Source organism: Sprattus sprattus (assembly GCF_963457725.1).
Source record: "Sprattus sprattus genome assembly, chromosome: 5".
NCBI classification, from domain to species: Eukaryota; Metazoa; Chordata; class Actinopteri; order Clupeiformes; family Clupeidae; genus Sprattus; species Sprattus sprattus.
In genome coordinates this window covers 4744492-4760831 of record NC_137924.1, presented here as the reverse complement: position 1 = coordinate 4760831, position 16340 = coordinate 4744492, and the positions used below count along the sequence as shown (strand labels likewise).

The 16340-nt window shown below is 44.8% G+C and overlaps 2 protein-coding genes across 2 annotated transcripts; both read right to left on the bottom strand.

The window, feature by feature from the left end:
* Positions 1-1864: 1864 nt before the first annotated feature.
* Positions 1865-2797, bottom strand: LOC308365843 (protein jagunal homolog 1-A-like; the record flags this gene model as incomplete). The annotated part of the gene is made up of 2 exons (XM_080839449.1): positions 1865-2327; positions 2685-2797. 2 exons carry the CDS (start codon positions 2795-2797, stop codon positions 1865-1867), a joined length of 576 nt encoding a protein of 191 aa, XP_080695575.1.
* Positions 2798-7732: 4935 nt separating this feature from the next.
* Positions 7733-14114, bottom strand: col8a1a (collagen, type VIII, alpha 1a; the record flags this gene model as incomplete). Its single annotated transcript, XM_080839076.1, has 2 exons — positions 7733-9663; positions 13853-14114. The coding sequence occupies 2 exons, from the start codon at positions 14112-14114 to the stop codon at positions 7733-7735; spliced, it is 2193 nt and encodes a 730-aa protein (XP_080695202.1).
* Positions 14115-16340: the final 2226 nt, after the last annotated feature.

Below are 16340 nucleotides of genomic sequence, written 5' to 3'. Positions count from 1 at the left end.
CAGGTCAGAGGTCAGAATCTGCATTCCGTCTGAGACACAGCCTCTGTGGGTATGCGCTGTATGCGGCGCATAGGGGCGCTGCACCATGGGGGCGCCAAAGCGATGTAAAAAATTAAAAAAAATAAAGGTTTAGGGTATTTTCTATATATAGCTGCTGTTGTGCGTTTCTAAATCATTTCTGCATTTCCTTTTGGTGAGGGGGGGGGGGGGCACCAAAATTGTTGCTGCATACCCCCCTAACACTGGGCAGTTGCACCCCTGTCTATCGTCCAGGAGCCAGAACGAGCCACTGAGGATGAGTGTTCAGAGAGCTACTCAGGACCATACTGGACCCTGACCTGGGAGAGAGGCTCCTCAGGGACGTGCACAGGAATTTTGAAGGGCAGTTGCTCTGCTCTGAAAAAAAAGGGGCTCTCTTTCTAGCCGCCGCCACGCCCCTGTCCCCTGGACGAGTATTCTGCGATTATTTAATCAACATGAAGTTCTGCAGCCGTAATACTGTTAAAAAAAATTAAATTCCTTCAGAGGGGCAACTTCAGTCGAGGAGGGCAAACGGGCAGTGGCCCGAGCAACCTTAGCCTCCTCCTGTGCACGTCCCTGGGCTCCAGCATAGACACTAAACATTCAGTCTATCCCCTGTTATCACAGCGACCAGTGGTCCTCAGGGAGCGGTCCAGGGAGAGAGAGATATGATAACAGCCAACCAACAACAGAACATAAAACATCCCTTTAGTTTATTGGTGTAAACATTCCAAAATGACCTCATGCAAGCAATCATGTGACCATCCATCCATTCCTTCACAGTGCTGGATAAATCACTCACAATCTCTGTCACACACAAATGCACACACACACACACACACACACACACACACACACACACACACACACACACACACACACACACACACACACACACACACACACACACACACACACACACACGAACACATACACATACACATACACATACACATACACACACATACGTAACAAAGTCAGAAAAAATAATTTTCTCACATAGATGATAGCTTATCTGTTACCAAATAAGTAATTCATGACTATTTTGCATACGTCTTCATGTGACAGCTTGTATGCATGTGTTTGTGGTGTGCTTTGTGTGGGTGTGTGTGTGTGTGTGTGCGTGTGTGTGTGTGTGTGTGTGCGTGTGTGTTTGTGTGTATGTGTGTGTGTGTATGCCAATATATGGGTATATAATTGTGTAATGGTTTTTTGGTTCAGTGAGGCTGATGTTAATGGCAGCAATACTGAAGCACAACCCGAGCTGATAGAGATAGAGAGAGAGAGAGAAAGAGAGATAGGGAGTGGGGGAGAGAGGTAGAGGGAGAGAGAGAGAGAAAGAGAGAGGGAGAGAGAGGGAGAGAGAGAGAGAAAGAGAGAGAGATGGAGAGAGATATATAAAGGGAGAGAGAGAGAGAAAGAGAGAGAGGGAGGGAGAGGTAGAGGGAGAGAGAGAGAGAAAGAGAGAGAGCGAGCGAGAGAGAGAGAGAACGAGAGCGAGAGAGAGAGAGAGAGAGAGAGAGAGAGAGAGAGAGAGAAAGGGGGGGGGGGATTGGAAGCCCTGCTGTTGGGGTACAGATAAATAGAGAAAAAACAGAGTGAATAAATTGAAAAAGAGAGAAAACAGCAGTAGTGGCGGCAGCTTAATCTTTCAGTTCTCCAGTCCACCTCCTCATCCATCCATCCATTCAGCCCTCCAGTTCCTCCCTCACTTCTTCTTCTCCTCCTGGGTGTGGTCGAACCAGTTCCTCCCTCACTTCTTCTTCTCCTCCTGGGTGTGGTCGTACCAGTCCCTCCCTCACTTCTTCTTCTCCTCCTGGGTGTGGTTGAACCAGTCCCTCCCTCACTTCTTCTTCTTCTCCTGGGTGTGGTCGAACCAGGCGTCCAGCAGCTTCTTGCAGTAGTACAGGTGCCACGCGTGCACTTGCACGGCGATCACCATCACCAGGTACATCACCGACACCGCCGAGAAGCCGAAGATGAAGCGGTACGCCTTGCCATGGCGGTAGAGCTGCTGGGCCACCGGGAACATCTCCATGGCGCCGAAGATGAGCGGCGCCACCGAGAACAGCCCCGAGCTGATCATGCTGATCACCAGGTAGCTGATGTTGTTCCTAGGCAACGCCAGGGCGCCCACCAACGAGGGGATGACGCTGAGCAGGTACGGGTACTCCCACTGGTAGGGCGCGGCCACCACGTCGGGGGAGACGAGGTCGAGGTGCGTCACGGCAACCTGGGTCGCCACTAGCAACCAGATCAGCAGCTGCACGATGGTCAGTGTCTTGATCTCAGACCTGAAGGAGGCGCTACAGCACACACACGCACACACAAACACACACACATACACACACACACACACACACACACACACACACACACACACACACACACACACACAGGTTATGAGGGAGTGCATAGAGTACCACAAATAAAATGCCACATGCATAGGAATGAGCCTAGCAATCGCACACACACACACACATGCCTTTAACATTACAGTTATAATTAAGTACATGCCATATGCAGATAAAGAATTTCACTCTCACACACACACACACGCACACACACACACACACACACACACACCCACACACACACACACACACACACAGACGCACACACACACACACACACACACAGCCCACTGTGGAGCAGAGTAATACCTCATCTGGTATGGGAGTTGGGATGGTCCCACTTTCTCCTTTGGTTTAAAGTCATTCCCGTCTGGTCTTGTTCCTGATGATCCAGTGGCTCTTGCTCCCACCCGTGATGTCATGGTAACCACTAGTTACAACAATACAGAACTACATTACCCAGAAGTCACTCGTGCATGCAGAAAATAAATACTGGTGAGAGGAAGTAATGGACCACAGAAACATCAGAAAATAAGAAAGAGAGGAGTAAGGAAGTAAACATTGAATCTGATTAATATGTTATTGCACATTCATTGCGTGTGTTCATGCATGAAGCAGATAAAGTGCAGTCTCAAGTCCTTCTCAAGAACACTTAATATGGCCTATTATTATTTTTATTAGTAGTAGTAGTAGTATTAGTATTAGTCCTAACAGTGGTGTAGTCCAGGGTATACGCAGGTATACGGAGTATACCCACTTATTTTTCAGTCAGCATTGAGTATCACTTCTCAAAACAGGGCGTTTATCCTGTGCTGTATGGGCTGCTAAAAAAAAATTAAGAGTATACCCACTTCTCCAGGGACCACTACACCACCGAGTCCTAAGCTGTTGTTGTTGACATTGCTTTTGATGTAGTCGTTATCAAATTCTTATTGTTCCTGATGTTTTTTATAACTGATGTTATCAGTTGTTATTTTACCTTAACCACAACTTTGCAAAGATTCATACAGTCTTCGTTGTGATTCTCTGGACAGATGGTCACAATCATAGACATGTATAGATGTCTATGGTCACAATAGCCTATCTAGCAACCATCCCGGCACCGACACTTCCGACTCCCGACCCTCCCGACACCCCTCCCCCACCCTGTACAGGAAGCTATCCATTCTCAGCATCTTCTTTATCCTATATAGTCTGCGTCACACGGTAACAGTAAGCTTGATATGATATTGCTATGTTATTTAAAAAAAAAACTAAAACCTCTTCTGAAGAACTCTTAATCGCCACACAATATGACATGCCACTGTGTCCAGTTTCAGCATCTGTTTACGGGCAGGCTCCCTGCACAGAGTCCGCTATAATGCAATCACATCCTCACGCTCAACAGTGTTTCACAGCTGTGTCACTGAGTCCCTAAATAGGTCAGGACGAACCAGAAAGCCTCACAATTTCATAAAGACCCCGCGTGTGAACTGCGTTTCGGCCGGATGCCTGAGCGAGCGGTTATGCCACCGGCCAGCTGTCGATGACCCATTTCATTCACGCGCACTGACGGCTTTCTCTGATACCTGCTGTCCTGATTTGAACAAAAATAAATAAATAAGTGAATATCTCGCTCTCGGATGAAGTAGGTCAGTGAGAGATTACTTACCGAGGCGATCCTGCAGGATAATCACTGATGATGAACGTTTCAGCCGCGCTCCACCAGATGATGACTCGGAAACAGGACCAACGCGAGCCTTTTTGTCAATGACAGAGCATTGGCATCTGCGCAGACGCAGTGAGAGGTCGAACATACACCGGCGCATGCAATCACAGCAGGACTATCGTCTCAGCAATAAGCGCGAGCATCACTCGAGCATGTAGTCCTCTGTCCCCTCTCTCTCTCTCTCTGTCTCCCTCTCTCTCCCTCCTCTCTCTCACTCTCTCTCTCCTCCTCTCTCTCCCTCTCTCTCTCTCTCTCGCTCTCTCTCTCTCTCTCTCTCTCTCTCTCTCTCTCTCTCTCTCTCTCTCTCCCTCTCTTTCATCTCTTTCATACACACACACACACACACACACACAGACAATTCACGCACTGCTGTAGCCTATATATTTCTGTTAACTATTATTTTTACCAAAGTGATCAAAATAAAACCTTAAAATAAAGCATATAATTTAGCATTTACTTGTCCTTACAATAATTACAATTATCCTATGTTAATAAGTGAACCTACTTATTTTGTATTCTGATTCTTTAGTCTTTTCTTGCAGGAGTTGCGCAAAGAGCACGATTCCTCTTTCCTCTCCCACATGCATAGTAGGCTATTCGATATGATATGCAATGCTTTTCTCTCCAAACCATTTGTAAGCATTTATCTCACTGTCCCAATCTGATTATGAAACCCAGATTAGCCCCTTCAGCTTGCTCCACTCGGAAGCCTGGTCTTAATCTCTAACATCACGGGCAATATACATTCGTATCATAACTTATGATGTAGGCCTACATATAATGTAACATAAAAGGTTGTGAGTGCATTATTTGTAATTCATGATTTAGACTTGATAAATACTTGGTGATAAACAGCGATTAAAATCGGTGTGTATATCATTATATTACTGTATTCAAAATATTCAAAAGAATTCATGACAAAAACATCAACACACTGTACTTTTAAGTAATTCAACTTTATTTTAAAAAACATCCAAAAAACAGAATTGTAACATTGTAATAAAAAAAACAGTAAAACGACAAAGCATAGTTTATCATTTAAAATATGCCATTTTACTATGTTTAGCACCAAAGATGAACCCCAAATGTAGTACCATGTGTACCAAATGTGTACCATGATGTGTACCATGATGTGTACCATGATGCGGTGGCCTTGCGGCACACATCCAATTAACTTAGTTAAGGCACAGAAGGCTGAGGGAACTAAATGAGCTTCATATAGAATGGCTTTGCCATGTTTAAACTCTTTAGTTCATCGGGTCATGATGATTACCTGATCCTGGATCTGCAGCAGCACCGGCCACATCAGTAGACTGGACTGGGTTCTAGTTCTACTTCAGGTTCTAGAACAGATCGGGTTCTAATCTGCCGTGTTCTAGATCTCCAGCTAAATTCTGAAGCCTGCGCGGTGATAGTAGTGTCTTTAGATAGCTGCAGAATGGATTTTGGGACAGATCGGGCTCTTATCTGGCCTGGATCCGAATGTAAACCACATCTGTGTCGAATATAAACCAGATCTGTGCCGAATGTGAGCCAGATCAGGACTAGGTCAGGGTTGGGGGTTTGGGGTTAGGTAGGGTGTGCAGGAGATGTGTGTGGATATGTGTCTCTGTATACGTATCTGTGTTTGTGTCGTGTGTGGGAGTGAGCACTGGGAGTGAAAAACTAGAATAGTTCTGGCAACACCGCCTAAAGGCCGTTTTTTACTTCGATTCTCTGCGATTCGGTCGTAGAGGGATACTTTGGTAGGCCTTGGCACGCCTTGGCAACACCTTCACCCAGGTGTTAACGCCAATCAATGACTTCCAACAAAGAGGTAATGGGGTGGCTACGGCCTCGACAAACAGTCATTACCCCACCCAGTGGTCCGGCGCTGAATAGGTTTCAGCACGGATAGCCGTCGGAGTAGTATGTAGGGCCGACTAGTACGTTCAAATTTTTCTACATTTTTCGGAATCCACCGCCCACCCATTTTTTTTTGAGGACGGAGAGGGATGCAGAAGTATATTGAGGCCTTAAGGATTGGTTGACAGAGGTGGGCTGGGTGCAGGTAGACCCAGTTCTTATCCTTCGTCAGCTGCTATGTAAAATACATTTTCACAAATAATAAATGGAGCTGAGCTTAATTAACATGTTATGAAAACACAAGTTCAAATCACATGGTAAATAAATGGTAAATACAAGACAAATAAATAAATGCTAATAATTGACTGCTTTAGCTCGTGTTGGGTTTTATCTTCTGTTTATCATCAACCAAACAAGAATGAGGTTTTTTTTTTAACAATCACTTGAATCAATATTTCAGGAATTACATCCGTTGCCTCACTCAGTGTGTAAGGCAGCTGCCAGCCTGGTACGACAGAACCCAGAACAGCAGAACCCAGAAGGCCATTTCAGCGCCAGAACAGGACTAACTCAGTCGCTAAGCTGGAGGCTATCAAACGTGGTTTAACACTCATAAGTTAGCCAGAGGCTATCAAACATGGTTTAACACTCATAAGTTAGCCAAAGGCGATCAAACATGGTTCAACACTCATAAGTTAGTAAAAGACTATCAAACATGGTTTAACACTCATAAGTTAGCCAAAGACTATCAAACATGGTTTAACACTCATAAGTTAGCCAAAGACTATCAAACATGGTTTAACACTCATAAGTTAGCCAAAGACTATTAAACATGGTTTAACACTCATAAGTTAGCCAAAGACTATCAAACATGGTTTAACACTCATAGGCTGGGTTTGCAGGCTATCAAACGTGGTTTAACACTCATAGGCTGGGTTTGTAGTTTCTTCTCCAAAAATATTTGATTGAATCCAAATGTATGTGGGTTTGTTCCTAGTTTGTATTGCTTGACTACTGCCGTGAGGTCTGAGTAATGCACTTAATGTAAAAACTACATTACCCATAGATGAACATAATTCAGCTAGGTGTACCTACTAAGAATGTTATAGAAGTACATACATGTATAGAAGTACACACACACACACACACACTGTATCTGTCTCTGTCTCTCTATGAAACACACACACACACACACACACACACACACACACACACACACACACACACACACACTGTATCTATCTCTGTCTCTCTCTCTTTGAAACACACACACACACACACACATACACACACAAACACACACACAAATAAACACACCCACGCACACACACACCAACCACTCTCTCACGCATTTTACTCTCTTTCACATGAATACACACAAACCTTATACGTACAACCATCAAACTCTCTCTCACACAAACACACACACACACACAAACACCCACACACCTACACACACACACACACACACACATACAAACACACAAACACCCACACACCCCCACACACACACACACACACACACACACACACACACAAACACACAAACACACACACATACACCATGGCCTTCCTCATAGGCCCCAAAAGTCCTTTCTTCTGCAACAGAAACAGAGCTGTAGCATGACTTCAAAGGTAAAGTCCATTCTTCTCTTTCATTTGCCTTCTCTCTCTCTCCTTTCTCTTTCCCCTTTTTTCTTTCTTCTCCCCCTTTCTTTCTTTCTTTGTTTCTCTTTTTCAGTCTTCAATCCCCGCCCCCCATCTCTCTTTCACCTTCTCTCTCTCTCTCTCTCTCTCTCTCACTCTACATGGGGTAGAGCAGGAACCCAGAGAAGGACGAGTGGACGTACTGTCCGGCGTACAGCCCCGCGGCCTGCTCCGAGGGCAGCTGGATGTGGACCGTGTCCCCTGGCTGCAGAGGCACCACCGCGCTGCCCGACGCCTGGTCCAGGAAGCCCTTCTTGTACTCGTCGTAGGTGTACATCACCGGCTCCCCATTGCGGTACAGGCCGACCCAAACGTTGGTGCCCTTGCAGTGCACATGGTAGCTGAAGTAGTAGATGCCCGGGAGGTCACAGGTGAACACGCCCGTCTGCGGGTTGTAGTTCTGCCGGCCGTTGTAGAGGATCTTGTCGAACACCACGGGTGTACCGACCGGAGGGAAGGGCGTGTCGAGCTGGGCGGTGAAGGCCGGCATCTCCAGGCCGCTGGCGATCACCTCGGGGGCTCCACCGTACTTCCCCTTCTTGTAGGTCTTCACCCCGTCCAGCGCCGGACCCATCTCTGGCAGCACGGCCCCCATGTCCCCATAAGGTTCTGATGCTCCGGGTGGGCCCGGAGGTCCAGGAAGCCCGGGGCGACCCGGTTGGCCAGGTGGGCCGCCAGGTCCTGGGGTTCCTGGAGGTCCGCTGGGGCCTGCCACACCTGGGCTGCCTTCACCTGCAGGTCCAGGTTGGCCTGGAACTCCTCCCTCTCCTTTTGGTCCAGTGGCTCCAGGAGGTCCAATCGGCCCACCGGGCCCTGAGATTCCAGGGATTCCCTTTGGTCCCTGAGGCCCCTCTGGGCCAGGAGCGCCTCCCCCGCCCTTCAGGCCCGGCAGACCCGGTCCACCTGGAGGTCCGTTGAGACCCTTCTGTCCTCCCTCCCCCTGGGGGCCCGTGGGCCCTGGCAGACCTCTCGGCCCGGGCTCGCCTCCTTCTCCGGGGCCTCCGTGATCCCCCGGTAACCCTGTGGGTCCAGTTTCTCCAATGGGACCAACTTCTCCTTTTGGACCCACAGGTCCTCCGTCACCTCTCTGTCCGGGTACGCCTATACCCCCTGGAGGCCCCATGCGACCCGGAGGTCCGGGGGGCCCGCTTGGTCCTGGCGGGCCCAGTGAGCCCGGTGGACCTCCTTGACCTCTGTCTCCCTTCGGCCCACTAGGACCTGGCTGGCCTCCCAGCCCCTTATCTCCCTTCGGTCCTGGGTATCCCGGTTTGCCGATTCCTGGTAGACCTGGTTTCCCGGGCAACCCTGGCAGACCTGGTTGTCCTTTGCCACCCTGTGGGCCTGGTTGTCCCGGTTCGCCGTCCAGCCCTGGTTCACCGATTCCGTCTGGTCCGGGTAGTCCCTGATGCCCCCCCTGCCCTGGTGGGCCAGAAGGTCCGGGCTCTCCATGAGGTCCTGGTTTGCCTGGCACACCTGATGGCCCCGGCATTCCTGGCATTCCTGGTTTTCCAATGCCTGGCAGACCGCCCTGCCCGGGGCGTCCCGGAGGTCCTGAGGGCCCCTTGTGGCCGGGCAACCCAGGCATTCCGGTCCCCTTATCCCCCTTTGGTCCTGGCAGGCCAGGAAGCCCTGGAAGTCCCTTGTGCCCAGGCTCTCCTTTCAGGCCCGGGGCTCCAGGTAGGCCCTGCCCTCCGGGTTTTCCCATACCGGGCAGCCCGTGGGGTCCTGGGAGTCCGGGCGGACCGCCTGGCCCCTCTGGCCCCTCTCCTCCGCTGGGTCCCTGATCTCCGGGCGGTCCCGGCAGGCCTGGGCCCCCTGGTTTCCCTGACATTCCTGGCATTCCAGGTTTTCCAACTCCAGCGATTCCTGGCGGTCCAGGTTGGCCGGGCTTTCCAAATGACCCCGGGAGTCCGTTACCTGGAGGTCCTTGTGGTCCTGACGGACCGGGCGGGCCAGCTGGTCCTGTAGGTCCGACAGGTCCAGGCTCGCCCTGAGGGATACCCTCCGCTCCCAGGGGTATGGTGAGTCCTAACGGGATCAGAGGAAGGACAGGAGTCAATTTAACTCCACTAAGACTCAATTTAACTCCACTAACACTCAATTTATCTCTACTAAGACTCAATTTAACTCCACTAAGACTGTATTTAACTCCACTAAGACTCTATTTAACTCCACTATGACTCAATTTAACTCTACTAGAACTCAATGTTACTCTACTTAGACTGAATTAAACTCCAGTAAGACTCAATTTAACTCTACTGAGACTCAATGTAACTATACTTAGACTCAATTTATGTCCACTTAAACCCAATTTAACTTCACTAAGACTCAATTTAACTCCACTAAGACTCAATTGAACTCTCCTGAGACTCAATTTAACTCCATATAAACCCAATTGAACTCCATTTAGACTCAATTTAACTTTTGATGGTATCAGTACTTGTGTGATATTGATGGTATCAGTACCGGTTGAGATGTGCTTCTCCATCACTATGTGTGTGTCACTAAGACTCAATTTAACTCTACTGAGACTCAATGTAACTATACTTAGACTCAATTTATGTCCACTTAAACCCAATTTAACTTCACTAAGACTCAATTTAACTCCACTAAGACTCAATTGAACTCTCCTGAGACTCAATTTAACTCTATTTAAACCCAATTTATCTCCACTTAGACTCAATTGAACTCTCCTAAGACTCAATTTAACTCCATATAAACCCAATTGAACTCCATTTAGACTCAATTTAACTTTTGATGGTATCAGTACTTGTGTGATATTGATGGTATCAGTACCGGTTGAGATGTGCTTCTCCATCACTATGTGTGTGTCACTAAGACTCAATTTAACTCCACTAAGACTCTATTTAACTCCACTTGACTCAATTTAACTCCACTAAGACTCTATTTAACTCCACTAAGACTGTATTTAACTCCACTAAGACTCTATTTAACTCCACTAAGACTCAATTTAACTCTACTGAGACTCAATGTAACTCTACTTAGACCCAATTTAACTCCACTAAGACTCTATTTATCTCCACTATGACTCAATTTAACTCTACTAGAACTCAATGTTACTCTACTTAGACTGAATTGAACTCCAGTAAGACTCAATTTAACTCTACTAGAACTCAATGTTACTCTACTTAGACTGAATTAAACTCCAGTAAGACTCAATTTAACTCTACTGAGACTCAATGTAACTATACTTAGACTCAATTTAACTCTATTTAAACCCAATTTATTTCCACTTAGACTCAATTGAACTCTCCTAAGACTCAATTTAACTCCATATAAACCCAATTGAACTCCACTAAGACTCAATTTAACTCCACTATGACTCAATGTAACTCCACTAGAACTCAATTTAACTCTACTATAACTCAATTTAACTCTGCTTAGACTCAATTTAACTCTACTAAAACTCAATTTATCTCTACTAAAACTCAATTAAATTCTTCTAAAAATGTCATCCTCTGTTCTCATTCACAACTGATCCTAGATAGTTAGATAGAACTTCAAGCATCCCTTTGGGAGTTTTGGGCGTGGTCTATTTTAACATAGTGAGCAGCAGGCAGGCGCTATCGATAAAACAGAAATGTCAACACAGTCCATTCATAAAACATACAAAAATGTTGTAATATTGATTTAATTTAGATAGCATCGATACAGCATTCTATGCTCAACTTATTTATTTACATTTAAACATAAAGATGTCATAGCCATAACATCCAGTATGATGTGAATCATGATTTATGTAAATTATTGCATTTAATATTTGTTTTTGTAGAGATAGGGACACCTTAGCATAACATCTAGCATGATTTAAGGTAGAATGTATGTGGATGTTAAATTAATCATGTAATGTTTGTTTACTTATAAGTATAAGTACAGTTGAACATGTGGAGGCACAACATCAAATATGATTAGATTCAATTATATATGCTAATGCTAATATGATGCTAATATGATGATAATTTTTATTATTATTAGAAGTCAGAAAGCAGTCTTCTTTTTATATATGTGTAATGTGATTTGTTTGTCTAAGTAAACTGCATAAACCCATACATCAAATGTCAAACATTTAACATAATAATGATTTTTTTTAATAATTGTATCAGTATACATTGAGAAGAGGATGAGTAATCGGTGGTCACTGATCCGTATCAAAGATGATCAGATATGAGATGATGACATAAAGGTTGTTTACACTAACATAGTTGACACTGAATTTGTCACAGATGTAATGATGTAAAAAGATATATCATATACATCCGTGATTGTAGTCTGTTCCATTGTAATGGAAATGAATTGTAACTCAAGGTCAGCTGTAATGCCAAAGCTATGCTACATGCTATGCTAATGCTAATGCTACATAACACCTGAAACTTTAAAGTTCTATATTTTCTTTAAAGTTCTATTTGCATTTTAACAATTTTTTTCTCAGAGGAAGCCTCAAAGCTGCAACAAAAAGCGTTTACGAAGAGACACATTCTGGAGAAATGTTTTTATCCTCTTGGCATAGTAAGTAACAATAAGTCAAATAAATCACTCCAGGACGATTCTTTTCATCCTGTCAGGATTTATTTTCCAAGACTGACCCGCAACCTATACATTATTCCTCACAGATTGCACTGTAATTTCGAACAGAGCAGTGCAGTACTTGCTGGAAGTATCAGGGCTAGATGTGGTATTGATGGTATCAGTATGACTTTTGTGATGGTATCAGTATGAACTGTGTGATATTGATGTTACCAGTACTTGTGTGATATTGATGGTATCAGTACTTGTGTGATATTGATGGTATCGGTATGACTTGTGTGATATTGATGGTATCAGTATGACTTGTGTGATGGTATCATTATGACCTGTGTGATATTGATGGTACCAGTACTTGTGTGATATTGATGGTTTCAGTATGACTTGTGTGGTATTGATGGTACCAGTACTTTTGTGGTATTGATCGTATCAGTATGACTTGTGTGATATTGATGGTATCAGTAAGACTTGTGTGATATTGATGGTATCAGTATGACTTGTGTGGTATTGATGGTACCAGTACTTTTGTGGTATTGATGGTATCAGTATGACCTGTGTGATATTGATGGTACCAGTATTTTGTGTGATATTGATGGTTTCAGTATGACTTGTGTGGTATTGATGGTACCAGTACTTTTGTGGTATTGATGGTATCAGTATGACTTGTGTGATGGTATCATTATGACCTGTGTGATATTGATGGTACCAGTACTTGTGTGATATTGATGGTATCAGTATGACTTGTGTGATAGTGATAGTACCAGTACTTGTGTGATATTGATGGTACCAGTACTTGTGTGATATTGATGGTACCAGTATGACTTGTGTGATGGTATCAGTACTTGTATGGTATTGATGGTACCAGTACTTGTGTGATATTGATGGTACCAGTACTTGTGGGATATTGATGGTACCAGTACTTGTGTGATATTGATGGTATCATTATGACTTGTGTGATATTGATGGTACCAGTACTTGTGTGATATTGATGGTATCATTATGACTTGTGTGATATTGATGGTACCAGTACTTGTGTGATATTGATGGTATCAGTACCGGTTGAGATGTGCTTCTCCATCACTATGTGTGTGCTAGTTGTGTGATCATATACAAACTGCCTTCATTTAATCTATGTTGTATCTTATTATCTCATTACTGTGTTAATGACAGGTTTGAATAAGGCAGTATCAAATGAGTATAAATGAGTATAAATCCATTTCAATCAGTATCAGTCAGAATCAATCAGTAGAATTCAGTTTCAATCAGTGTTAATCAGTATCTTTATGTGTGTAGTGTGTGTTGTGTGTGTCGTGTGTGTCGTGTGTGTGGTGTGTGTCTTGTGTGCGTCGTGTGTGTGGTGTGTGTTGTGTGTGTTGTGTGTGTCGGAATATGTGTGGTGTGTGTCATGTGTGTTGTGTGTCGGAATGTGTGTTGTGTGTGTCGTGTGTGTTGTGTGTGTCGGAATGTGTGTTGTGTGTGTAGTGTGTGTGGTGTGTGTGGTGTGTGTGGTGAGTGTCGTGTGTGTCAGTATGTGTGTCGGAATGTGTCTCGTGTGTGTGGTGTGTGTCGGAATGTGTGTCGTGTGTGTCGTGTGTGTCGTGTGTGTCGTGAGTGTCGTGTGTGTCGTGAGTGTCATGTGTGTCCTGTGTATTGTGTGTGTTGTGTGTGTGGTTACCTTTGTCCTTGGAGTGTGGGATCTGTGGCAGGTCCTTCCTGTACTGCTGGTAGTGCATATAGCCCTTGTCCTTGTTGCCCATGGGGCCCTTGTAGGGCATCTGGGGGACCTGGGGGATCTGGGGGTGTTGGGGGTGCTGGGGGTGCTGCAGATGCTGCTGGTGCTGCTGTGGGTGAGGCTTGTGCCCGTAGTACGCTCCGCTCAAGACATGGGGCAGCACTGCCACCTGGAGCAGAGCCACCAGGAGTGGAGCCGCCAACATGGCCTGGATCAATCAATCAATCAGTCAACCAGTTGATGAAATGACCTGTTGAAGAATGAATCAATCAATCAAAACAAGAAAGCCATCAAGCATTTGGTCAATAAATCGATCAACCAGTTGATCTATCAATCAATCGATCAATCAGTCAAACAGCGACGGCGCTACACCGGGGCTAAGGGGTGCTATAGCCCCGGCAAAAAAATGTGTAGCCCCAGTTAAGCCCCTCTAGCATTTAAGCACTGTTTTGCAAATGTCGAGGATGATTTGAGAAATGTACCAAAGCGACTGAGAAAAACTGTAAAGGTTCATACGTATGCATTCTGTTCCAATACAATCCACGCTTGCGTGTTCGTACTGCGCCTGTTCCCCGTTTACCCTGTGCTGTGTGTGTGTGTGAGAGAGAGGGGACAACTGGGACAAGAGGGGGGAGTAGGCCGTAAGGTGAACACTGTTTTCGTTTCAACCCGTTCCACTGTCTGGCATCTACACAATCTTTAGCTCATAAAAAAGAACGAGTCCTGCTAACCTACCAAAAAAAAGTTTGTCGCTGAAATTCCAGTCGATTGTCGATATGTCTTTGTTTAACTAGAGTCTTCAGAGCGTAATAAGATTTTGCCCGGGAGCCGTGCCATTCTGGATGTCCAAAAGATCCAAAAGATCATGGACTAATTTGCACTTAACCACAGCAATAGACGCATCGTCCTACTGTAAAACAACTCTGGTGAGTTTTTTTTTTTTTTTTTTTTAATCATTCAAACAAGCTGTTTGCACTTCTCGTTGCGGCTGCACTTTGTAGCCTGTTATGAGTTTTACTATTAATGTAATGTAAGTTATGATGTTGTGATCCGAGACAATATTGTCAATGCATAGTTGTTTGTTTTCATTTATTATGCATATGGAATAAATACTTGTTGCATTTTGGATGTATTGTCTGGTTATGGGCAGGCGCATGGTCGCTGTATGAATGTCACCTTTGCACGCACGTGAAACATTTCCGCCATTGCCGCTTGTATTACATTCTCGTGCTGTGTATCATAGCTGCTTTTATTGAGAAAAAAAACAAGAACCTCTTTATAAAGTAAGTGACGTCATGAAAATAAATTATTTTCTTAGCTACCCCACGTATCGGTCAAGCCCCCCCTTAGCACCGGGAGAGAAAAAATCCTGCCGCCGTGCATGCAGTCAAAGCACACAAGCAGTCTGCCAACCTATGAATCAATTCCTCCCCCTAATCCATCATTGTATTCAAGCATTCCTCACTGGCTATCATCATGCATCTACACATTCTATACAGTCTACATTCTACAGTTCATTCTGTACCCTTTGAGTGAACAAACATATTAAATCTGGTTGAAATCAGTCCTATTCCCTGGTTTATAGAGTAAATAGTCTTAATCATTGATCAGTACTAATCCCTGATGTGTAGGAGAAACAGCCTTAATCCTTGATCAATTCTAATCCCTAATCCCTAGTGTGTAGGGGAAACAGTCTAAATCAGATATGCCCAACCCGTCGATCACGATCGACGTGTCGATCTCGGAGACTTTCCCTGTTGATCTCCCCCCGAAAAAAAAAAAAAAAAATTTCATTTTCTAACTGTTTTCTTACGGACTTCGGAAGACCATAGTCAGAAAATATCTCTGAACACAGCTGAAGTGTTCTCAGGAGGATTCTTTAATTGAAATTGAATAAGGCGCCAGATTTTTAGAGACTTCCAGGCGAAAAACACATCGTTAACAGCCCTGTATCTAGGTTTGCCCAAACAGTAGATGCTGCGTGTGCTTCCTTTTACTGTGTATGCATGGCAAGTGTGACAGCGCTGAAGTTGCGTAGTGGCCGCGAGTGGTATTGCAGACAGATAGGGATTTCAAATTGGATATGAAGAATCTGACACAAAGTTTCAGCGTTAAACTAATAAAATAATTGCTGTCTGTGGTTCTATATGGGCTGTGGAAATAACTTCGAAAAATTTTAGTTTAAGATGGATTGAGAATTGATATAATTGAGAACCCCTGGTATAATGTGTTCTTGGTCACATCAATTTGAAAGCTGGACCAAAGTGTTTGATTTAATTCAATTACAGCTAAGCCCAATACAAAGATAAGCTGCAAGTGCAGTTTGGAGTCTGGACAGTATTTTTCTCTCAACGCCTCAATAGGTAGATCTTGCCTTCACCAAGGCAAAGGTCAGTAATCTTGGGCCTAAAATGTTTGGGGACCACTGGTC